Source organism: Rhizopus delemar, genomic scaffold (assembly GCF_000149305.1).
Source record: "Rhizopus delemar RA 99-880 supercont3.10 genomic scaffold, whole genome shotgun sequence".
NCBI classification, from domain to species: domain Eukaryota; kingdom Fungi; phylum Mucoromycota; class Mucoromycetes; order Mucorales; family Rhizopodaceae; genus Rhizopus; species Rhizopus delemar.
In genome coordinates this window covers 1,704,696-1,727,854 of record NW_027137836.1, presented here as the reverse complement: position 1 = coordinate 1,727,854, position 23,159 = coordinate 1,704,696, and the positions used below count along the sequence as shown (strand labels likewise).

Genomic DNA, 23,159 nt, shown 5'->3' with positions numbered 1-23,159 from the left:
TATATTTTTATTAAAAGCGTAGATTGAGGAGAAGAAAAAAAAAAGACTTGATTAAGGGAATATTATAAATTATAAAAAACTAGTGTACACGATATGAATAATAAAAAAAAAAAAGAAAGAAAGAGGGGCTATTTTGATTCATCTTCTTTAAGCATTGTCAAGAGTATCTTTGGTCAGTGGATTCCCTGAGCTCATTGTACCTTGAGCTTGAGGCTGGTAAGGATAGCCTTGGACTTCTTCTTTAATGACCTTTTCTTCGCCCGTGTTTTGGTCGACACCAACGATTTTATCAACGTGATAGTAAGCCATTTCACCGATTTCAGCTACATCCAATCCCTTAAGTTCAGCTTCGCGATCAACACGTAATGAAAGACCAGGGATTTTGTTCATGATGAACAAGATGATGTAAGTAACAACAAAACTCCAAGCCATACCTGAGGTACAATCAGCCAATTGATAGCCTAATTGGATAAAGTTACGATTCATCCAACCACCCGCAATCACAGTCGATCCATCGAGAGCAGCAATATAGGATTCAGCAAAGATACCCGTCAAAAGGGAACCAACGTAACCACCTACACCATGAACAGCAAATACATCAGCAACATCATCATACTTGAGCCAATGCTTCAAGTGAACGGCCATATTACAAGCAACAGCTCCCAGAAATCCAATGGCAACAGCAGGTGCAGGTCCTACAAAGCCAGAGGCAGGTGTGATGGCAACAAGACCAGCCACAGCACCAGAACAGAAACCAAGAGCAGAGAATTTGCGTTCGATACGGAAATCAAGGCACATCCAAGTGATTGCACCGACAGCGGCAGCCAAGTTGGTGACAACACAAGCCATAGCAGCACGAAGATTACCAGACAAGGCTGAACCACCGTTAAAACCAAACCAACCGAACCAGAGAAAGGCAGTACCGAGTACAACATTGGACATATTATGAGGTCTGAATTCTTCCTTCTTCTCACCATGTCCTTCACGACGACCGAGGATCAAGGCATAAGCTAAACTAGCAGCCCCACTAGAGATGTGAACTGGAGTCTGTGAAGATGATGAGCAACCAGATGATTAACATATCGTGTACTTACACCACCAGCAAAATCAACTGCACCTAATTTTGCACTCCAACCATTAGGATTCCAGGTCCAATAAGCAATGAAATTATAGACAAGAGTAGACCAAATGAAAATGAAGATGATCATTGGTAACAAACGAGCTCTTTCAGCAGCGGCACCAATAGCAAGAGCAGGAGTTAAAGCAGCAAACATACACTGATAGATACAATAGACAAGATCAGGAATAGCACTTGATCCAATAGAAGCATCACCTAATACACCTCGCAAGAATGCATTATCCAGATTACCAATGAATGGACTTGTGCTTGTCTTGCTAAATGTTAAACTATATCCCCATATAAACCACTATAAAGAAGTGAATAAGCCAATTTAAGCAATTCACTCTGATTACCTCTACACTGACAACAACTAAAGAAAGTACACATGCCATAATCAATGACAGCGCATTCTTTTGTCTTGCCATACCAGAATAAAAGTAACCGACACCTGGGATCATGAGCCAAACTAAGGCAGTGGATGTCAAAATCCAAGCAATATCACCTGCTTGATAGGTAGGAGTATCCATAATTTAATAAATTGTGGGGTAAAGAAAAGAAAGGAGATGGATTGAAAGAGTATGTTTATATAAGACAGATAAAGAATCAAAGATAGGATCTGAGTTTTAATAATGACTCGGGTGGGTCTGTTATCTATTGTATAACCAAAAAGAGAATGAACTCATATGATTAAAACAAGTTCCATAAACTGATACGATTGTCTTTACTGGCTCCAATCAACCAATTATTTTTTATACCAAAATCGATACAATAGACTGTATCACGATGAAAATTCAAGATGGCTAATGGTTTGAATGTGTTGATTGAAAATAGTCTAATCCTAAACAAAACCTTCAATCTCTCTCTCTTTTTTCTTATTCCCTTTACCTTCCATCGTATCCTCCACTACCCATTATTTTATTATCATGTCTGATACTTAAAGTAGGAATACCAGATTTCTTTATCGTTATCTTTTTGATAATATCACCTGTTGACAGAGACTGTTGACATATTTGGTTATCGGCAGATGAAGAGATAAAATAAGATTGTGTGGTGTCTATGGACAGATCGAGTACTGTAATTTTATAAGAATTCATATAAATAATCTCTACTTGATTTTATTACCCGGTTCTTTATGTTCTTTTCTATGCCAAATCATCCTATTCTCATTTCCATCCCATAACACCGTACTTCCATCTTCATATCCAGCCAATATAAATAAAGATTCCACTGTCCCATACAACTTTACTACCATACATGCTCCAAACCTTTTCTCTCCACCTTTTCTAATTATCCATTCGTATCGTGTCACATCAAATACGCCAAACTATAGATATTAAGTAAAATCATCTATCATCTATCATCATTTACATATTCAACATCTTCCATCGAACCAAGACATAATAATTCTAAACCTAACAACACACATTTAATTCAATTCTCTCTTGTTTACTTTATCTCATTTACCATTCTCAAATAAACAAGATATCTTACAAAATCCAATGTCATTATACACAATTGATTTCATTTTATCTACTCTTGTTTCATCTAAATTCATTTTCCATATATGAATCATACTATCTCGACCTTGACTACATACAATCACATCAAATTATGATATAAATTAAAGACAACTCCATAAATACCTTATTAAAGTATCTCTATTGATCACTTTGACTGTTAAACAATTATCCTCATGAGCTTTCCACTTGATCACAACACGTCTTGTCTTTAATTTCCAAATCACAACCCATCCTTCTTCATCACTTCAAACATTCCTAAGTTCACTGTCATCCGCATTCCTTCTTTCAATATATATTTACCAAGAAGCAAGATAATTATCAGAATCAAACAAGCATACATAGTTGACCGTTGACTTGTGTTCACGAAGAATATAAGTAGGTGGTGGGGGTGGTGCTGGCGTGGGTTGATTCATAAGAAAGAAAGTAAAGTACCGTACTGAGTTTAAAGTTATGAGAAAATTCATGTAAAACTACAAGTGCTATTTTCTAAAGGATAATACATGTAATCCATCAACATGGGCTCAGCTTTACATCTCACATCCTCTTGAACTATGCATACAGGCACTCACAACAACACATGATCACTTTTTGAATAACTTTGGTTCCTCAAGTATGACTGCTTATCCTGTGGCGTTGGTCCCTTTTCCTTTATTGAGAAAAAAGGACCCTTTTTTTTTTTTTTTTTCTTTCTACATTCACCTTACCCATGGCTGTCGATCCTTTTTTTGCTTCTGCAAGAAAGCGTAAGCGTAACAACAATAATAAACCAGCCCAGAAAAAACAACAGCCAGCTGTAGCAAAAACACAAAATAAGCACGATAGTGACATTGAGGGGGACTCAAATGATGAAGACCACTTTAACACCAATGCATCCGCCGAGAGCTCTGATGAATCTTCAGATGAAGAAAGAGAGGAAACAGCAGCCGAAAAACGTGTGCGTCTCGCAAAGGCCTATTTAGAAACTATAGAGAAAAATGCAGAAGGTACATGTGAAAGCAGTAAAAAGAAATGGAAGACTGTGTAAATTGACATATTTTATAGAGGAGATTGGTACATTTGATGCCGCAGATCTTGATAGAGATTTGATTGCAGAACGTTTAAAGAAGGACGATGTAATTTATTATAGATTCACACAATATACACATGATTCACATATTCTGATATAGGATGAAACTGAAGGAAGATTGCATTTAAGAATTGCTGATAAAGTAAGCGCCATCTACCATCTTCTTATTTCCTCTTACCAATACTTTCTTTAGTATAACTTTAAAAATGAAGATTTAAAGACATATAGATGCCGTGGACATCAACTTGCAGTAACAGCTGTGGCATTAGCTGAAAGTGGTACTATATTTTATTCTGCCTCAAAAGATGGATCTATTATCAAATGTACGTTGGAGCACTTCATTTCTATCCCAAACGTGTACTTATATCTTTTATATAGGGGATGCCAAAACATTTCAAAAATTACACACTTTTTTGGGTGGAAGAAAGGGCGTGAAAAACTATACTGGACATACAGATCATATTTTGTGTCTTGCAATAAGTCATGATGGACAGTATTTAGCAAGTGGTGGCAAAGACAAGATCATTAATATTTGGTCAGTAAAAGAAAATAAGCATATAGTCAAATTCACTCAACATAGAGATGCCATTTCTGTAAGTATCCCGAAAGATTTGCGACATCAGATCTTTCTAAACTTTCTTTTTGTGTAGGCATTGGCTTTTCGTAAAGGATCAAATCAATTATACTCAGCATCTCACGATCGTACAATAAAGTTATGGAATGTGGATGAAAGAGCATATATAGAAACATTGTTTGGCCACCAAGATCAGATTACTGATATTGATACCCTTGGCCGTGAACGTTGTGTATCAACTGGTGGCCGTGACAAAACAGCAAGATTATGGAAAATTGTTGAGGAATCCCAGCTTGTGTATAGAGGTGGTGTCACCACAAAGGATGAAAGCGGATCAAAGGCTTTATTTGTTGAGAATTCTGTTGACTGTATAACACAAATTGATGAAAGTATGTTTATCACAGGCGGAGACAGCGGGTAAAGAAAAGCGTAATATACAAAAAGGAATAGCATCCTCATCCTTTTTATTAGTGTACTTTCCTTATGGGAAATTAATCGTAAAAAGCCACTGTTTACTAAATCTCTGGCTCACGGATTGAATACGACGCAGTTGGAATCACAAGGAGAACACAACCAACCCTACTGGATCACAGCTGTGGCGTGTTTAAGATATTCAGACTTATTCTTTTCTGGCTCATGGGATGGGTTTGTTCGTGTTTGGAAGCTGGCAGGAGATAACAAGAGCTTTAGTCAAATTGCACAAATCCCTGTTGAAGGTGTTGTGAATAGCATCCAAATTAAGACTGCATTTGCTTCAAAGCGTACCTTGCTTGTAGTAGGTGTAGGCCAAGAATTAAAGTTGGGTCGTTGGATTAGATTAAAGAATGGTGTAAAGAACTGTACAAAAGTATTCGAGCTTGGCTATTTATAAATAAAGTTTAGTTGTTTATATGTAATGTACGATATCATTCACCTACTTTTTTTTTTAAAAAAAAAGGAGGGATGTATTTTTATCGCACCTTTTCATAGTGCTATCTTGTTGCATATAACATTCATCTCAACTGTATCTGGCTCATATTTAAAAAAAAAAAAAAAAAAAAGAATAAGCCAAGGCACGGATGTGTGCATGATCAATTACTATTAATTTATACAATGATATTCGTATTCCATGACCATTAGATGTAATAATAATAAAAAAAAAGGTACGTTTATTGTATAGTACAATCTCTAGGTTCCTTAAAGTGCGGGTGTTTTTATCACAAAGTGTAAAAAGTTATCCGCAAAGCACAAGTTCACATAAGCCCAATGAATAGGCATTTCTAAAGGTAATGATATCCCATGAGCAGTGACTGATATGTGTTTTTGAGATAATTCTGGGATAGCAATTGCTATCACATCAGCTACTGTATGTACTTTATCTTTGTCTATCTCTTTTGGTTATCATGAAATACTAGAGAAAACATTTGTTATTTTAATACCTGAATCATCATGAAAGGTCACTAGTTCTTGAATGACAGGGCAATTGTTTGGCAGATAGAGTCTGATTGGAACATGCCGATTGTTTGGAGTATATTCTACGAGTTGCTTATTCACATTCCAGAAATCATGATACTGATCTATGTGTAAATGATGTTTACATAAACATTTATCTTGAAAGGCAAATATCATACAACTAACCTGACGCAAGTGATTGCCATAGCTGTGTATGATCTCTTTTAGATAGGTTCATGACTTTTTTTGTGCTCCCAGTACGCAAGAAATCAGCCTAGTAGAGCCAAGATAAGAATCACTTTTTTTTCATTACCGATAAACATACGCAATTACCTCTTTTATCATAGCCATAAACATATTTTGCATTGTATCTATCGTTGGTTTTGCTAACAAATGATTTGTTGGTAATCCTTTGAGGTGAATGGTAATCGACCAGGGAAGTGGTATGGTATCAAATAAGTCATACAACAATCCAATAGGATAATGCCTATTTTAAAAGTGAATAAAGTAATAAACAATGGCCAGTGCTAATTACCATCGAAGTGGTTCGTTATTATATTCATACCAAACAGACTCAAAGTCGATTTCAGCTAATTGTGAATCTAAACCAGACAGTATTGTCTGTATTTGACTTGTCATTAACGGAATGTATGAACATCGTGGTATTTCCAACTAAGAATTTATATACGCCACTGAGTACACTGCACTTTTCCCTTATAAATATACTTTACATAAATGGGATCCCATGTTTTATCAATTCTATATTCCAATGCTTCACTTGCATCTAATGATATTTTAATTGGAAGTTTCGCATTCCATATGCTTTGCGAAATTTCAGAATCAAATAAAGACATTTTTTTAATAAAAAAAAAAGCTGCATAAGAAAATATTTTTTATTAACAAAATTTCTATACAGTAAGCTTTACAAATTTGCGCTTCTTTTCATCATCTCCTGTCTTTTTGTCCATATCAGTATTTTCATCAAGGAATTCAGAAGTGTTCCTTGATCTCCAATCCTGTTGAAGATATGTTAATGCTGCTCTATTATAACCCATGATATCTTTTTGACGCTGTAATTGTGTACGCAAGTGGAACCGAATAGAGTCCAACATAGGACGCATCATACGATTCGCTACGATTTGATTATGGTGTGATTTAACAATATAAAATAATACGCGTGACACTAACACAATACTCCAGTTCTAAAAAAAAAAAAAAAAAAGTATAAATGACTTGTCCTAAGAAACTCATTCTTTTCTTCTGTCTATACCTTCTTGGCCCAGCTTTCAATGTATGAAAATAATGACATGACTTTAGAGAAAGGTAAAACCATCAATGCTTCTTCCAAGTCATTTGCTCTAATTTTTTGAAGTACGTTAAGTACATATCTATCTGGTTCAAGATCACCCATGGCTAACAATATGGGGTTTCTGGTAGGCGGTGGCACATCTAATCCTTTAGCTTTGCCTGCTTCGTAAGCAAGCCAACCATTCTTTTCTTCGTCACCAATATCCATGGCTTCCATCAACCTTTCACCTGCCTTCAATGTCTCCATGGTTTGCTTTCCTGCTGAATCTATTTCCATTTCATCTCCATTTACAGTTGTTCGTTCCATTTGACTCACTAAAGTGTTCTCATACATTTCTTCCAACTCTTTTTCGCGCTCTTCTTCCAAAAATAGTTGTTCATCTGTCTTTTCCCAAATACGCATTGATCTATCGTGTGAGCCTGTGATAACAAATGATCCGTGCTTGGCCACAGCTAAAGCCCATACTTCTCCGTGATGTCCTTCAAGTTTCATAATATTCTCAAACTAATGAAAGGTATAAAGTCAGCCTCTTTTAATAACTGTTGTTTATCAATACGTTACCTTATCACCATCCCAGTATTTGATGGTCTTGTCTTTGCTCACTGTAAAAAAGTAGTGGGTACCCCAAACAAATTGTACTGACATGACGCTTTCTTGATGTGCAAACAAAGACTTGTGACAGTCACCAAAGTCCAGACCCCAAAGTTTTACATTTTTATCTGCTGAACAAGTGGCAATAAGCATATTGTCTGATGAGATATCCATAGAAAGCACAGGAAGCTTATGTCCATAAAGAGAGAGGAAAAACTTGAGTGTATCATGATAAAACACCTTGACTGTAGAATCCAGTAAAGAAACAGCAATCAAGTTTTGATTAGGACTGTATCTTACACAGAGAACTTCGTCAGACATTTTGAGTGTTCTCATGTGAGCAAATGTTAATCGCTTAACAGCACTGTTTTTATCTTGTACCATGTCAAAATCCCAGAATTTCACATCCTTGTCTGCACTGCCGGTAACAAAACCTCGTTTATCAGGGCGTACTTGTAAAGAGTAGATGGCACCATCGTGAGCTTTGACCGATTCTACAAGTGAAGATGAACCAATATCATAAAGTTCTAATTCACCAGTCTTTGTACCAACCAAGAGATGTTTGTTACCGGGCAAAAAAGCGCTACAAAGAGCAAAACCACATTCGATGGTACGAATACATGATCTTGTCTTTATGTTCCACACTTTAAGTAAATTACTTGATGCGGATGCTAATAATTCATCATCTGAACTAAGGGCTAAGGTACGAATGTCTGATCGATGGCCAGGTACGTCAAGAGAATAGAGTCTAGCAGGTTCATTGGATTCCTCTGTTTTCTTTTCGTGCGTGACTGGAACTGTATATGCTTCTAATGAATTGTTGCTTAATGATACGACAATCTGAAGTTGTCCTGCCTTGTCTACATTAGCCACTGGAGGAAAATCAAAACTGCGCACTTTAGCAGGTGTACGAATCAAGCATTCAGAAGAGAATTCGTCCTCGGGTGTAATCTCCTCGCTCACTTGACTGTCATCCTTTCCCTTCTCTCTTGCTCTCTTCTTTCTACGTTGAATCTTTTTACGTATGCTTTCATGATCACGTACGCGATATATTTCAACTGATTTTTCATTAGCCTGTACGCCTACAAACTTGCCAGAAGGATGGAATTTGACAGTTACCAAACGATCGCGGGATTGACGAGGAATAGTACCGTAAGGTTCAATCGTTTTTTGCAAGGAGGCAGGTGCTGTTGCATCCTTTTCTTCACCTGACTTTTGCTGCTCACCCAATTCTTCGAGAGAAAGTCCCAAAATTTTCCAATTGATTTTCCATGCCTTCAAATGAGGTTCTGCACCACCTGAAATAAGAACCTTTTGATCGCTGGAAATCGCAAACGACCATACTTCAGTTCGATGTCCAACCAATGTTTCACGGCAGTATTGAGCAGATAAATCCCACAACTTAATCAATGTATCTTTGGAGGATGACAAAAGGTATCCTTCTGTTGAAGTTCCTACTTCCTTCTCTGCTTCAGTGCCTTTTGTAGTCAAAAATTTCAAACAAGTCACTTGATCCTTGTGTCCTTTTAATCGATATAAACCTGATTCTGATATAATATCCCAAACAATAAGGTCGGTGTCTTTAGATCCAGAAGCAAGTCGTGTTCCGTCATGGTCGAATGCTAAGGCTGTTACCGCTGCACGATGGCCACTTAAAGTCACAGTAGATGTCGAGGAAGCGATATTCCAAAGGCGAATTGTACCGTCATTATATCTAGTAGGAATCAAGTTTAATTCTTTCTATAAAATCTTTATGATTTATATTTTGTTACCCAACAGCATAATCTTTATCATTAGGACTTTTTGCTACACTGGTCACTTCAGATTTATTTCCGGGTTCCTTCCATCTACCAACCTATATACAAGAAAAAATAATGAATAAAATGAACAAAAATAGTGTCTGTTTTTAATACCTCACTGCCCTTTTTGAGATCCCACAGAATGACTTCTTCAAGAGCAGGTGTAACAGCGATTTTGCCAGTATGATCACAAACAATGTTAGACTGCGTTGAAGCAATTACACCAAAAGTAGCAAGTGGCTCATAACGAAGGTATGCTTTAACCATCGCTCAGTTTTGTTAAAATTTGGAAAAAGTGAAATGCTTCCCTCATTTAATAAATAAAATGGTAAAATTGTGACTATTTATAAATGTGGCTTATAGTGGATATTTGTTTGTTCAACTCATGAATTTATTAGCAAGAAAAGCATGTATAGTTGACAGACTTTTTCTTTGTTACTTCTCATTCCCTATAACCAAAAACTGAATAATAAAGTACATAAAAACTTTGACACTTTAAATAAGTAACAAATTATCTAAGGAAAGGGAATTAAAATTTTTAAATAATGCATCAAAGAACAAGACACTTATCAAGAGTTAGAAGTCTTTGCTACAGTTATTTTTAAGACCCTTCTACTGAGGTATATTAGTATTTTTCAGAAACCTACAGACATTTAATGTAATTTTCTGCTGTTGATACTCACTGCTATAAAGCAGCATGGAATATGTATAATGACAGCACTTACGATCAAAAATATAAAAAAACCAAAAGAGTACTATCTATTTAAGCAATGACAAGTAGAAATTTTCATGTATAACACTATAAAAACTATAATTTGTATATAATAAAAAGGAAGATACCATATGATTGCTTGCATTCATTAAATCTTATTGTGCTTTTAAGAAATGGACCATACATGCTGCCAATGGAGAAAACGAAAAGAAATTGATTTTGAAGTTTAATTAATAGCAGATGTGCATAAAGATCTAAGTACTTGAATAATAGACTTTTTGTAAATAGTCTTTTTGGAAAATATTGTTTTGTTTTTTTTAAGATAATAAATAATCACCCTTTAATTACTATTATAAATACTTTTCAAGTCTATAGGATATGAGTGGTACCCCGAAAGGCGTTCCGTTCACTGTCAGGTTCTAAGTCTATGTCTGGAATGTTCTGCGAAAGATATACCCTGTTTCTAGGGATCACCCTCTCTCAAGCAAAGCGTGGTCGGGCCTGTACTTCGGATGTTAAGACATCTTCCGTAGGTCACTTGGACGAACAGAGCGGGTACTAATTTACTTGAGTTCGCATTCCTCCTTAGAGCTTACAAGTTCCGGCAGATCATCGCCCCATCCTGCCACAGATTTTAGAAGCATAGCAAAGAGGACATAAAGAGATAGAAAGACAAGAGATTACAAAGATAAAGAGATTACCAAAAGAGAGCTTTTAAAAGAAAGGATTGCCATCAAGCGAACCGTGTGGGCATAACAGTAAGTACAAAAGCAGCCTTAACGGGAAACCATTTATATTGACACAGGAGATAATAGCCTATTAAACTAGGAAAAAACGTTAATAAAAACGATGATTCTATTATGGACATTACTTTTTAGCCAAAGAGGCAGCAAAAAAGACATCCTTGACCAAGAATAACAAAGACAGACAGAGTAAGCTATTTCAAGCATGTTAATAAAATGATTATATAGTATAAAAGAAAAATGTTACCATTTTAGGGACCAATATATGGTTTCTTTTTTAACCATTGAAATCAATGGAATGGCGCATTTAGCATTGAAGTTGGCTAAAGGGATCATAGAGCGATAAACAAAAGAAAGAATACCAACTTTTGATATTAATTGAGACCATATGAAGAGACAAGTAGTAGATGTATTATGTAGGCTATATAGTTTGACGTTGATAAAAACTAAATTGATAGTAAGAGATTTTGAGAGGCCAAAGAGAGAGAGGAACAAATTTGAAACACAAAAAAAGGAGCAGTACATTTGTTTAGGAAGAGGAGTTTTTGTCCATAGACCATAGAATCCAAGCTTAAATTTGAAAAGATGAAGTATTTAGGCCATCGATTTTAGATATGAAGGATTGTTTGATGAAGAAAGAAAGAAAAAAGTTTTGGCAAAAAGAATTCTTTAAATATTTTTTTATTCTTTGATGAGTCATTCCACATTTTCTGATTTATTCATAAAGAAATAGTAAATATAATGAATATAATGAGGAAGGTGACAAATTGATTTGGATCTTTTTACAACAGCAACAAAAAAATGAGTTTCTTGACCCTTTCTTAAAATAAATACCATCTACTATTATGAAGGATCTTGACACAAAAGGATTGCATTAGATTTTGAGTTAACTTAATAGAATTGCTTGTTTAAAACAACATCAAAGTTTTACAGCAGTCAAGTTGTTAAAAAAAGTTGCTACACAGAACCAAAGGTCTCGTTTTGCCTTTCTAACTAAGGATTTAAAAAGTACATTCATGCCTTCAGGAGGGTTCTTTTACTCTCTGTCAGTACTCGAATCGTTCATTCAGACTTTGTAAGGTAGGTATGATCCATATTATGTTTGTAGTTTCTTCTGAGAGTTCTGCTCTGAGCCATAAGTGCCATATAAAGGTCCTATCGCGTACTTTGTACAATAAAAATAGTCATTCATACTGGATGGTTGGATGGTCCAATATACTTTTTTCATCTATCAGCATATTTGGAAGAACATGCAGGATGATTTTCAGTTTTTCATGCCAAGGTTTACTTCATAAAATTCGGTTTCCCTGGAATAAATGAGGGTATTCATAATTGTAGACTAAACGATTTTTCCTGACAACTGCCTTTAAAAAACTCCCTAATATGCCTAACAATACTCACATTATAATGCTAATAATTTGCATCCTTATCAATTCTTTCCTCAGCTTTGTGAAAAATTAAAAGCGTTCCAGTATATGTAATATTTGCAAAATACAAGTTTTTATTTTCGGGAAAAAAAGAACATGGAGCCGGTTTAAGCAATTTAATCAAAAAGACCTATAAAAATAACGTATTAATGACAGTTACCACACACGAATTCACATATCAAACATTACCGAAACCCATATCGTCATCGGATTCTTCCTTTTCTTCTTCCTTGGCTTCTTCAGCAGGGGCATCGGAAGCGGCGGCAGCACCGGCAGCACCGGCAGGGGCAGCAGCACCAGCACCAGGAGCACCAACGTTCAAGAGAAGAGCCTTAAGATCTTGACCTTCGAGGGCCTTAGCATAAAGAGAGAACCAGATAGGTTCAACTTCAATACCGGCAGCAGCAACAAGAGTTTGGAGCTTATCAGCCTACAAGAACAATGAGCTAAAATGATGAAATGATATTATTTTGCTTACAGTGATTTCAATGTTGTCATCTTCAAGGATGAGAGCAGCGTAAACGACAGCGAGTTCGGCAGACATACTAAATAGTTAAAATAAGTATTTCTGAAGAAGGATGGATAGATGGATGGATGGGATTCATGTATACATACGCGCAAAATAAGATGCTAGTAAGAGGAGGGTTCACCAATAGACCCTTCTTGACAGCATTATTTTACAAAGAAGTAAAAAGTCACATACATCGTTCAATGTCCGACACTAATTTATTTTTTGATCAATTTTGTGAAGCAAATCTTTCATTATTTCGATTTGCATTGTATAAAACGCGCTATTCTCATCATCTGTTGGAATAAGAGCAATGTTATTTAAACAATCTTCGATAGGAATTAAGTATTTCTTTTTTATCTCATCAATATTTTGAGGTATCCACACCGTTGTCTATATGTGCAACATCATCATCAGCTACTTGTAAATATTTACATTTGAATTTCTTTTACCCAATTATTTTGTTCATCCTTTAGTAACAAATAATAATACAGATTGAGGGCTTGCATGGTGTGGCCATAGTCGTTCCAAAACTCAGAAGGCCTTGTTAACCAAATTGAGTTAATTTTAAATATAATGGGTACAAACACCTGAACCACTAATGGACTTTTAAACAACTGCCGGTTGTTACAATTCGCATTAAAAGACTGGTCAATTTGATCTTTCAGTAAACCGATAGCAGCTGTTCTCATAGATGGAAAGGGGCATCTGCCTAATAATTCTTGCAGGAAGAAAGCGCATGTTTCATCATCACTAAAATCCAAGAATTTTTGCAGAAGTTGATACGAGAAAAAGCGAATAGAAGGATCAGGACATATTGAAGCCACAGAGGAAATGATCTGTAGTATCCTTGATACAGGAAACTTGGATTCAAGACCCAAAGGTCCTCTAATCTCTTTGTCAATGTCATCCATATTTATTGCCGCGTTGATGTTATCTGAAAAGTATAACAAAACAAAGATCCCCTTGTCGACGTGATTAATCATCTCCGTAGGCCTAGTGCTAAGCTGTAAGAAGAAAGATGAGAAAATATGGTTAGCTTTACCTCAGTACTAGGTTCATGCTGATACCAATATAGTCTTTAGCCATAGAAAGCATATCCGATTTAATGTCTCTTTTATCATATAAAGTCATTGAGAGTAAGCAAGCAATGCCTTCATAGCTTAATGGATACAATCTTGGATTGATCATTTGCTTGTCATTTTCTAGTACTTCATCCTCTAGTAAAACAATTTAGTTACCCCGTCTCTCTTTCCATACCCATATCGTCATTAAACCTTTGGATAAGAAGCTAAATTCTTGTCTTGCACCGACTGAAGTCAATAATTGATACATTCTACTAATTGAAAACCCATATAAAACAGATAATTTCTACGAAAATTATTTAATATCTCTATAATATGAGACAGTGGATTACTAACCGTGCAACGCTGAATTATGTTGGTCGTATATTCACAGTGTGTTGTACTATTGGTCTGTCCTTTGGGCCCTTTCACATTGTATCTTGCATGATGTTTTTCAAAATAAATCCTTGATAGTTGTATATCAAGATTCAAAATGATTTTTTCATATATTAAATTTAAAAGAAAGTAGCCCAAGTATCTTCTTCTCACATCTCCATCTTCAGATCCAATATCTTCGCAAGCTACTGGAAATTCAGATGGTTTTTTATTGACGGTGACAGCATGAACAAATTCTGCTAGATCCAAAACACTATCAGTAACAATAAAGACTACTTGATCCCATGTTGAAGAGGACCTTGCTCTATGCGAGAGAGAGCTTTTTTTTATCAGAATAGGCTCAATAAACTCCAATGCTTTCTTTAGGCAATTGGTGATAAAGGGCAAATAAAGCATCCATTCCTTGGGCTTTGTTATTTTTTCAAGCGCTCTGCCAAACAGTTCAATATAAATCGCAAACATCCTTGCTGTTTCGAAGCAGCCGATTTCGTTCTCGTATTCCCAAGTAAAGCAAATTAATTTGTCCATAAGTCGTTCAAGTAGCTGGTCATGATCAAGCTTATTAGCTAGAGTCTCAATTATATGGTATGCAGTTGTTTGCATGTTATTTTTTAATAACAGTGGAAATAGATTGTCCAAAAGAGAGAAACTTGCTTCATCGGTTAAACATTCCTTTAGGAAAGAGGGATTGAGCGTTGATAAAAAAAAAATGCATTTTGAACTCACTTGATCACTCAATAACAATACTTCTCTTAATTTCTGTAAATCTACAGCTTCATCTTTAATTGATTTGAAGAGTACATCAGTGTTCTCGCTGTCAATCTGTTCTGGTTAATTCTTATGACTACGCGTATTTTTACAATAAGCTTATTTACTTGAAATGTCTGACACTTGACAAAACAATTCGAGCTGAAGAAAATAATGTCTTAGAAAGAAAAAAAAAAAAAAAAAAAAAAGACGTTTTATTGTCATATTTACAGCCGTTATTTACACAAAATTTACATGTAGAACATGTCCCAAAGATCACAAATATCGCAATTGGCAAACATAGTACTGGTTGTACCGGGTTCTAAGGAAAACTCAACTCGTCCTTGACATTGATTACTGTGTTGATTGATGGCATTGAGAATGGCTTGAAGACAAATCTCTGTAGCATAAAAACCACATGTAGGACAAGAAAGCATGTTTTGTGATGTATATATTAAAGTATCTTTATGACAATGAACACAAATAAGAGATGCTTGTTCATAAGAAGCAATGGTATCTTCAAGTTCTTCTTGTTCCTGTTTTTGGTATTCTTCATATTCTTCCATCAAACTTTCCTCTATTAGCTCATCTATATCAACAATACCTTCTCTCATCATTTCTTGCTCATTTTCTTTTTTGAAATTGTCCCATTGTTGTGATAGAGTATATTGCATCAACTATTGGTATAATAAAAAGGAAAGATTAATATTCGATTGAAAATTTTGTTCTTTTCTTTTATGCTCTACCTTGTTCTCTCTGAATGCATCTACTTTTTCTTGTCGAGCATTCTTTATTTTGTTATTGCATTCTTTTCTAAATTTATCGCGCCAACGGCGATGATTATCAGGCACGCTTTTTACCGGAGATCGTGTAATGTTCATTAATTGAAAAAAGAAAAAAAAAAAAAAAAAAAATTAAAATGCGCACTTTTTTTTTTCTGTCTATACAATGTCTGAAAATGATTCACGAGTAGAAGCTTCAAAAAGAATGAAATATGCGCAATTGCACTATGAGCTCAGCAAATTGTCCAAGAGCATGGAAGTGTTTGGTCGAAATGTTAATAAAATGAATGAGCAAGCTCCAGCACTACTCAAAATGAATACATTACATTCTGCCATGTAACAACATGTGATAATTTAATTTCTTCCTTTATTAATAAAATGCATTCATATAGCCTTATGTCAAGCAATTCTGTACTCAACGACAATGATGATAAAAATAATAGAAAATGATTAATTATACGCGAAACACATTATACCCTTGATACTAAGTCTCATATACGATTAAATATATTTTATTCATATTAAAAAAAAAAGACTGTAGTGAGCACGCGACGTTTTTAATATATCTTAATTGCCCAAATTCAGATCAAAAACAAATTTAAGAGAATCAAAAAACATTCTTTGGGATCGAGGACAAAAAAGAAAAAATGAAGTGAATAAGGAGGGAAAGACATGTCGTAGACATACTGTGAGTTCTGGGTAATCAATTTAAGTCCTTTTCCGGGTGAGAGTGGAGGTGAGTGAGACAGTTTTTGATGTTGAAGGTGATCAAGCTCAAAAAGAATCAGACATGTGGTGGGCCAGTGGAGAAATAAAAAGGAAGCAAATTAAAAGGTTGTTGTAGAACAGTGTCTGATAATAACGGATATTGAATAATGATGACTAAAGAGGTATACTAACATCGATAAAAGATAATAATATAAATCTTTATCAAATAAAATATACTATTCTTCTTTATAAATAAAATCACCACTATTAGACTCATTCTATAAAGTAAACATGAATAATAAATAAGTCATGATCTTTACTATCGATCATTTCTATAAATGAATAGTAATGAATCAGATACTCAATTAACTGGAAGTATTTCATATAAATATCTTTCCTCACAAGGAAGATAGGACGAATCTTTCAAATCAGCTAAAGAGCAATTGGATCTATAGTAAGCAATGAATTGAAAAATTTCATAATGAGCCCAATAATCATCCTTTAATTGAACATGACAATTATTGGATCTACGCTTATAATTATTCATTTAACTCGCCAGATGATAGAAGGATATAAGTAGTAGAATTTGTAATGATCTCTTTTTATTCAAGATCATCTAAAGTAAAGTTCAGTTTCAAAAAGTATTCTTTTGGTCTTGTATGTTATTTTTATTAATTTGCTAGAACATAAGGCTACTTTCTTTTTTTTTAAGCAACATTTAGTTTCATGTCCAGCATATTGATAAATCACTTTTGTAACAAACAGTTATATATACCCTATATATGTTAACTTCGGAGAAGCTCAAACAAATTCCTTGTGTAATATGCTCTACTTCTTTGAGTATCGGTACACTAAATTCCAGTATCCATTCATTAAGTAAACCAGTAATGTAGGGTGATGACTTTATTCGCACATATCAATTTACAAGGCTTGTTTAGCACTGTCATCCTCTTTAAAGAAAGAATAAACTTTTGTGTGTTGGACCCTTCCCAACAACAACACAGTCACCATAAGTTTTATAGGTAGCCTAAACTTTGTGTGCTGCTTTGACAGCAATGGTCCCGGCTCTACCCTTCTACTCCTCAAATAGTAACAATTAGCCTAGAATATATAGAGGAATACAAGGATTCCCATCCACAACTGCTGCAACATACACTAACCATTGGTGGGCCATTTTACATACCTGCATCGTCATCACTTGATCCCTTCGAAGCTGAAAGAGGTAAAGTTTTAGTAAATCTGAAAGACAGCCAAGAAAATCAAGTAAATGAGTCTCATAGAGAAACTTTAGACTCGTCAACATCTCAAATAGCTGATGCCCCTGCCGGTTCAAGTGAAGAAGATGGGCAAAAGGTAAAAGAGGAGAATGAGGCCCTTATACCTGATTCTTGAGTACAAGGACTGAGCATTTCTTGAATTGTTTAAACAATGCAATGGATGTTCTTGACAAGAATGAGTTGAAAAGCTAATATATTCTTATGTACAGTATTCCTATTTACAACCTGCTGATGTTAGAGAAATCATTGAGAAAAAGAGGCTACAAATGTGTTTGTCTTCCTCCATATTCACTTTTCTTTATCCTATTGATGGCTTTTGGTCGAAGATAAAATATAATATTAAAAGACACCCTTTTGATAGCAGCTGCAATTTAAGGAGTCAAATTGTAAAAGTTTGTTCGCAAGTTATTCTAGCAGACGATCAGGGATGGATAAGGCATTCAGCTTTATTCTTTAACAGTTGTCTTTGGGAAAAAAAATTATTTTCAATTTAGACACGATTCTCTCTCTTTTCAGAAGTTCTAAATTCTCATTAATTTGAAACTTTTTTTCATTTGATTCACTGAAATTTGTTTTTGATCTGATTTGGGTAATTAAGGTGTATTAAAAACACCGCACGCACACTAAAGCCCTTTTTTTTATATAATAAATTTGTCAATCATTGTAAATTACACTGTTTCTTTGCTAGATCTTGCTCAAGTTGATAGTTTGGGTACTTTTTTATATATTTTATATGAACTCTTTTCAATTATAAATATTGTTGATTTGATTCATCTTGCAATCTTGGAGAGGAAATTTTGGTCATTTGTTCTTTAGAAAGCTATATCTTATTGTGTGATATATATGATAAATATGGCCCAAGTGTGCTTCATTGAGATATATTGCGCAATCATATGTATTTATCTGTCATTCTTAAGATAAAGAAGAAGAAAAATTAAATGGGACTTAACAGAGCATTTTAATTTTTATATGTCGGGAATCTGAAGTATTTAATCCACCTGATTGGGATGTGTGTTTGTTGCATAAATGAAATAAGTGGGAGTCATGCTTCCTTCTTTTTTCTTTTTCTTCATATTTGTTTTAAAATGGATTCCACTAATCATAATGTATTACAATTTGTATCAGTAGCTGCTCAAATAGTAAATAAATAAATAAATTACCATATTTACTATTAACTTACTTATATATTGGAATAGCTTGAAAAACAAGAAGGTAGCGAAGATATGGAAGGTATATTCATACTATTACTTTTTCTTTTAATAAACTCTTTCTTATAAACTTATTTCTTGCTTAGATTTTTCTTCTGGTAATATATAATAAAGAAAGAAATATTGAGAGTAAAAATAAGAGTGTTATTGATAAATATTATAGACTTTTTGCAATCTTCAGATGCCAATCAAGACAATCAGCAATCTACATTAGAAAGTAATAGTAAGCAGCTTAGAGAACTATTAGCTGAAGCAGCTGGGGCAAGTTATGAAGAACCAGCAACAACTTCGAGTCCTACAAATTTAGTACCCTCAACTATAGAAGAACGTTTGAGAGCTGTGTTCAATTTACCTTCAAAAGAGCTATTAAGAGGAGGTACCATTGATGATAATATCACCAGGATTATTTAATTAATCTAAGATGATAGAGTGGTCATGCTATATTGTACAATCAGCCATCGTACCTGGATGTATGTATCTAACTGACAATTTTATTTGTTTTTATGCTGCATTACCCAAGGGACAGGTAATCTATTTATATTATATGGCGACAGTAGCTAATAAATGAATAGTTCAAATACCAAAAGGCAGGGTATCTTTTAATTAAAAAGACTGGTAAAGTCACAGTGAATTATGAACGATATTATTTCGATATAAATGATGATGTACTTGCCTGGTACGAAAGCTCCACAGATAACTATTCTCCTTTGGGTAAAATTGATCTTAAATCTATATTGGACATTCGCCAATCAACCAAAAAACAATATGGATTCAAAATAATTACTACAACAAAGATTTGGCATTTTAAAGCAGATACAAGAGCCGCAGTCATTGAATGGTATATACATATTATATGATGTACTTGTTAATTAATATTGTGTAAAGGACAAATGCTCTTCAAATAGCAATATTTAAAGCAAATAACAATGGACCTAATCTAAAAATCACATTACCGTTTCAAAATATTCTAGATATTGAACAAACTGAAGCTTTTGAATTTCAAAGATTTTTAAAAATAAGAGCCGTGGGCATTGACGATAGTTTTGTTATGGATGAGGTAACCACTACTACTGTGATACTGATAGCAAAAAAAGCTTACTTTTACATTTTCCTTAGTACTATTTCTCTTATTTCAATAATATTGAAAATACATTTCAACAGCTTAAATCTGCATGGGAAAAACATCCTTCCTTTCAACAAACGCCAGCCTCTTCCACAACACAATCACCTACACAATCCGTGTATGAATCGGAGCAACCCGTCCTTGTTTCTCCAGAGCCAGTGAAACGCATGGGTTCAGTTGTAGCAAATGCTCTGTCCGTACCAGGGGCTATCAAAGGCCTTCTTTATCCCTCTATTTCTTCTAGTAGCAAAAGATCAACAGGATCTGATCATCATAAAGCTGAAGACTCATCCAGCTCAGATGATGAAGATTATAAAAAACCTGGTTGGCTACATGGCAAACGTCAATCAGGGATACAATTAGTCTATGGATTATTAGGAGGCACAGTGGGTAGCCCTTCTACCGCTATAGAAGATGAAGATGAAGATGATGAAGATGATGAGGAGGATGGGAATATGAATAAAGCAAATGAAGCTGAAATATTAGATGAGCGTACCATATCCAACTTCAAAAAATATTTTGTTTTGCCAGAATCTGAAAAACTGCTTACAGGCAAGTGTGTACAAGTAGAAGATTTATATATAAAATACTAATTTATTTTTATAGTTTATAGATGCTCTTATATGAAGACCCTACCTTGTTACGGGAAACTGTACATTTCTGCTAATTACATCTCATTTAATTCTAAAGGGTTTGCTTCTAAAGCAAAGGTAGAGTTGAACTATAATTTTTTATAATGCATTTAACACAAAGAAGATTATTATTCCTTTTACAGATATCATCAGAATACAGAAATTAAGGAGCCGTGGTTACATCTTTCATTCCCTAAGCATCCTTACGCAAACAAAGAGAGAAATATTCTTAGAATTCTCTTCGATCAACAGACGAAATAGTTGCTTTGCAAACCTTTTCATACAACATAAACGTATATTGGAATCCGAGCCAGATAGAGCAGAAGAGTAAAATCTGCAATATTCAATAGGTGAACAGTAACTAAAAGGCATTAATAGAAATATTCGAGATTGGGAAGCTAAATTGATGGAAGATGAATTAAAAGAAAATCAGCATGATCATGTTGTTCCTCAAAATGTCGCATTACCCATTCTTTCTCGAAGCATGTCAAGCGAGTCAATTGTATACAAAAAGCCAGTGAAGCCACTTCATTTTACATGTATCACAATTGGTACAAGAGGCGATGTTCAACCTTATATCGCTTTATGTAAGGGATTGATGAAAGATGGACATCGCTGCAGGATAGCAACGCATGATGAATTTAAAGATTGGATAGAAGAACATAACATAGAATTTAGAACTGTCGGCGGGGATCCTGGAGAGCTTATGGTTCGAGAAATTTGAATATATGGGAACGAATATGCGTATTAACCATTTATATATAGAGAATATGTGTAGAAAACAATTTTTTCAGTGTCAATTTTGTAAGAGAAGGACTTCGCTTGGTAAACAAAGACAAATTATTCATGTGAAACAAAAAAGATATGAATGTTTTCTATTTATTAGTTCAAAGGTTGGATTGATGAACTACTTGAAAAGACATGGAAAGCGGTTCAAGGTACTGATATTATTATCGAAAGTCCAAGTGCTATGATTGGCATTCATATGGCTGAAGCACTTTGTAAAGAGAATGATAAAAAATAGTTTGTGATTTAAGCTGCTTGTTTTTATTTATCTCATTCACTATATTCGTAGGCGTACCTTATTTTCGAGCATTTCCTATGCCCATGACACGTACTCGATCATTCCCTCACCCATTTGCAACACCTAATCATCCAAAAGGTAGATTATATAATGATATGACATATGTCTTATTTGACTATGCCATCTGGAGAGCAATAGCAGCTCGTACAAATACCTTTAGAACAACCCAATTAAAGATACCACCCACAAGCTATGATAAATTAGAAATATGGAAAATACCTTACCTCTATTCATTCAGCCCCAGTATTGTACCTAGCCCACTTGACTGGTTAGATTGGATACATTGCACAGGCTACTGGTTTCTAGATAATCCACAAACTGGATGGAAACCTGATCCAAAGCTAAAAGCGTTTGTTGAAGCTAAAGATACCCGACCTCTTGTTTACATTGGCTTTGGATCCATCATTGTCTCTGACCCCAAAGAGATTACGCGTATCATTGTTGAAGCTGTCTTGCTCTCCAATGTAAGAGCGATTGTATCCAGAGGCTGGTCTTCAAGACTTCAAGAAGGCAAAAATCAAGAAGAGGATGACATGCTCACAAAATATCCAGATGCTATCTTTAGTATTCACTCTGTACCTCATGATTGGTTATTTCCACAAGTGAGAGCTGTTGTTCACCATGGTGGGGCTGGTACAACAGCCGCTGGATTGAGAGCAGGAAGGCCCACAATTATCAAACCCTTTTTTGCAGATCAATTCTTTTGGGGTGAACGCGTAGAAGAAATGGGCATTGGTCGATGTATAAAGCAAATGACAGTCGAAAGTTTATCAGCAGCGCTTCGTGTTGTGTCTACAGATGAACATATGCTCAAGTTGGCAAAGAAAGTTGGTGAAAAGATTTTATCAGTAAGACCGGACTTTCCAGTAAAATTGGTATTGTATTGACCTTTTTTTGTTAGGAAACTGGTGTTGAAACAGCAATTCAGTGTATCTACAGAGATATGGAACTTGCAAAAGCTAGAACTCTTTCTTCTATACAAAAGACAACCTTTTCAAACGAAGATCATATAGAAGATGGTTGGACTCTTATCGATAAATCAACCTCTGGCTCAATATCTCCCGCTCCCTAATCAAAATTGTAATAAAAATACGCATGAATAACTTTATTTACAAACAAAACAATGATATATTATTAAGCAGCAGAGTTGACTCTTAAACTCGCCTCAGCCGTGATTGCCTCGATGACGTCTAGCTTTAACAATTCCTTCACAGAATATTCTAGTGATGCCTCATATGTGTATACAATAATCGAGTCATTGATGTGCATGTATTGTTTGGCTAATGCTGAAATACAATTCGTCACTCTAGCAATTTCTTGTCTTTCTTCTTCAGTAAT

At 34.9% G+C, this 23,159-nt stretch overlaps 12 protein-coding genes across 12 annotated transcripts; 5 read left to right on the top strand and 7 right to left on the bottom strand.

Annotated features, from left to right (window-relative positions):
* Window positions 1–147: 147 nt before the first annotated feature.
* Window positions 148–1,647, bottom strand: RO3G_12622 (uncharacterized protein; the record flags this gene model as incomplete). Its single annotated transcript, XM_067667206.1, has 3 exons — window positions 148–1,047; window positions 1,095–1,427; window positions 1,474–1,647. 3 exons carry the CDS (start codon window positions 1,645–1,647, stop codon window positions 148–150), a joined length of 1,407 nt encoding a protein of 468 aa, XP_067523307.1.
* Window positions 1,648–1,807: 160 nt separating this feature from the next.
* On the bottom strand, window positions 1,808–3,053 carry RO3G_12621 (uncharacterized protein; the record flags this gene model as incomplete). Its single annotated transcript, XM_067667205.1, has 7 exons — window positions 1,808–1,958; window positions 2,006–2,174; window positions 2,243–2,444; window positions 2,489–2,532; window positions 2,585–2,709; window positions 2,764–2,883; window positions 2,941–3,053. 7 exons carry the CDS (start codon window positions 3,051–3,053, stop codon window positions 1,808–1,810), a joined length of 924 nt encoding a protein of 307 aa, XP_067523306.1.
* Window positions 3,054–3,346: 293 nt separating this feature from the next.
* On the top strand, window positions 3,347–5,151 carry RO3G_12620 (uncharacterized protein; the record flags this gene model as incomplete). The annotated part of the gene is made up of 7 exons (XM_067667204.1): window positions 3,347–3,638; window positions 3,682–3,752; window positions 3,807–3,848; window positions 3,900–4,029; window positions 4,085–4,245; window positions 4,357–4,697; window positions 4,752–5,151. 7 exons carry the CDS (start codon window positions 3,347–3,349, stop codon window positions 5,149–5,151), a joined length of 1,437 nt encoding a protein of 478 aa, XP_067523305.1.
* Window positions 5,152–5,660: 509 nt separating this feature from the next.
* Window positions 5,661–6,458, bottom strand: RO3G_12619 (uncharacterized protein; the record flags this gene model as incomplete). Its single annotated transcript, XM_067667203.1, has 5 exons — window positions 5,661–5,836; window positions 5,898–5,985; window positions 6,045–6,198; window positions 6,247–6,313; window positions 6,443–6,458. The coding sequence occupies 5 exons, from the start codon at window positions 6,456–6,458 to the stop codon at window positions 5,661–5,663; spliced, it is 501 nt and encodes a 166-aa protein (XP_067523304.1).
* Window positions 6,459–6,619: 161 nt separating this feature from the next.
* RO3G_12618 (uncharacterized protein) lies at window positions 6,620–9,677 on the bottom strand (the record flags this gene model as incomplete). The annotated part of the gene is made up of 5 exons (XM_067667202.1): window positions 6,620–6,913; window positions 6,982–7,524; window positions 7,582–9,325; window positions 9,384–9,466; window positions 9,525–9,677. The coding sequence occupies 5 exons, from the start codon at window positions 9,675–9,677 to the stop codon at window positions 6,620–6,622; spliced, it is 2,817 nt and encodes a 938-aa protein (XP_067523303.1).
* Window positions 9,678–12,408: 2,731 nt separating this feature from the next.
* On the bottom strand, window positions 12,409–12,836 carry RO3G_12617 (ribosomal protein P1; the record flags this gene model as incomplete). The annotated part of the gene is made up of 3 exons (XM_067667201.1): window positions 12,409–12,422; window positions 12,482–12,722; window positions 12,771–12,836. The coding sequence occupies 3 exons, from the start codon at window positions 12,834–12,836 to the stop codon at window positions 12,409–12,411; spliced, it is 321 nt and encodes a 106-aa protein (XP_067523302.1).
* A 395-nt stretch (window positions 12,837–13,231) lies between these two features.
* Window positions 13,232–14,064, bottom strand: RO3G_12616 (uncharacterized protein; the record flags this gene model as incomplete). Its single annotated transcript, XM_067667200.1, has 3 exons — window positions 13,232–13,796; window positions 13,846–14,020; window positions 14,061–14,064. The coding sequence occupies 3 exons, from the start codon at window positions 14,062–14,064 to the stop codon at window positions 13,232–13,234; spliced, it is 744 nt and encodes a 247-aa protein (XP_067523301.1).
* Window positions 14,065–15,258: 1,194 nt separating this feature from the next.
* RO3G_12615 (uncharacterized protein) lies at window positions 15,259–15,681 on the bottom strand (the record flags this gene model as incomplete). The annotated part of the gene is made up of 1 exon (XM_067667199.1): window positions 15,259–15,681. The coding sequence occupies one exon, from the start codon at window positions 15,679–15,681 to the stop codon at window positions 15,259–15,261; it is 423 nt and encodes a 140-aa protein (XP_067523300.1).
* A 1,871-nt stretch (window positions 15,682–17,552) lies between these two features.
* Window positions 17,553–18,310, top strand: RO3G_12614 (uncharacterized protein; the record flags this gene model as incomplete). The annotated part of the gene is made up of 4 exons (XM_067667198.1): window positions 17,553–17,586; window positions 17,810–17,850; window positions 17,984–18,160; window positions 18,269–18,310. The coding sequence occupies 4 exons, from the start codon at window positions 17,553–17,555 to the stop codon at window positions 18,308–18,310; spliced, it is 294 nt and encodes a 97-aa protein (XP_067523299.1).
* A 549-nt stretch (window positions 18,311–18,859) lies between these two features.
* RO3G_12613 (uncharacterized protein) lies at window positions 18,860–19,393 on the top strand (the record flags this gene model as incomplete). The annotated part of the gene is made up of 3 exons (XM_067667197.1): window positions 18,860–18,913; window positions 18,971–19,004; window positions 19,146–19,393. The coding sequence occupies 3 exons, from the start codon at window positions 18,860–18,862 to the stop codon at window positions 19,391–19,393; spliced, it is 336 nt and encodes a 111-aa protein (XP_067523298.1).
* A 637-nt stretch (window positions 19,394–20,030) lies between these two features.
* RO3G_12612 (uncharacterized protein) lies at window positions 20,031–20,732 on the top strand (the record flags this gene model as incomplete). Its single annotated transcript, XM_067667196.1, has 3 exons — window positions 20,031–20,039; window positions 20,099–20,665; window positions 20,712–20,732. The coding sequence occupies 3 exons, from the start codon at window positions 20,031–20,033 to the stop codon at window positions 20,730–20,732; spliced, it is 597 nt and encodes a 198-aa protein (XP_067523297.1).
* Window positions 20,733–21,443: 711 nt separating this feature from the next.
* On the top strand, window positions 21,444–22,893 carry RO3G_12611 (uncharacterized protein; the record flags this gene model as incomplete). The annotated part of the gene is made up of 4 exons (XM_067667195.1): window positions 21,444–21,446; window positions 21,624–21,738; window positions 21,813–22,669; window positions 22,723–22,893. 4 exons carry the CDS (start codon window positions 21,444–21,446, stop codon window positions 22,891–22,893), a joined length of 1,146 nt encoding a protein of 381 aa, XP_067523296.1.
* Between the last annotated feature and the right edge of the window lie 266 nt (window positions 22,894–23,159).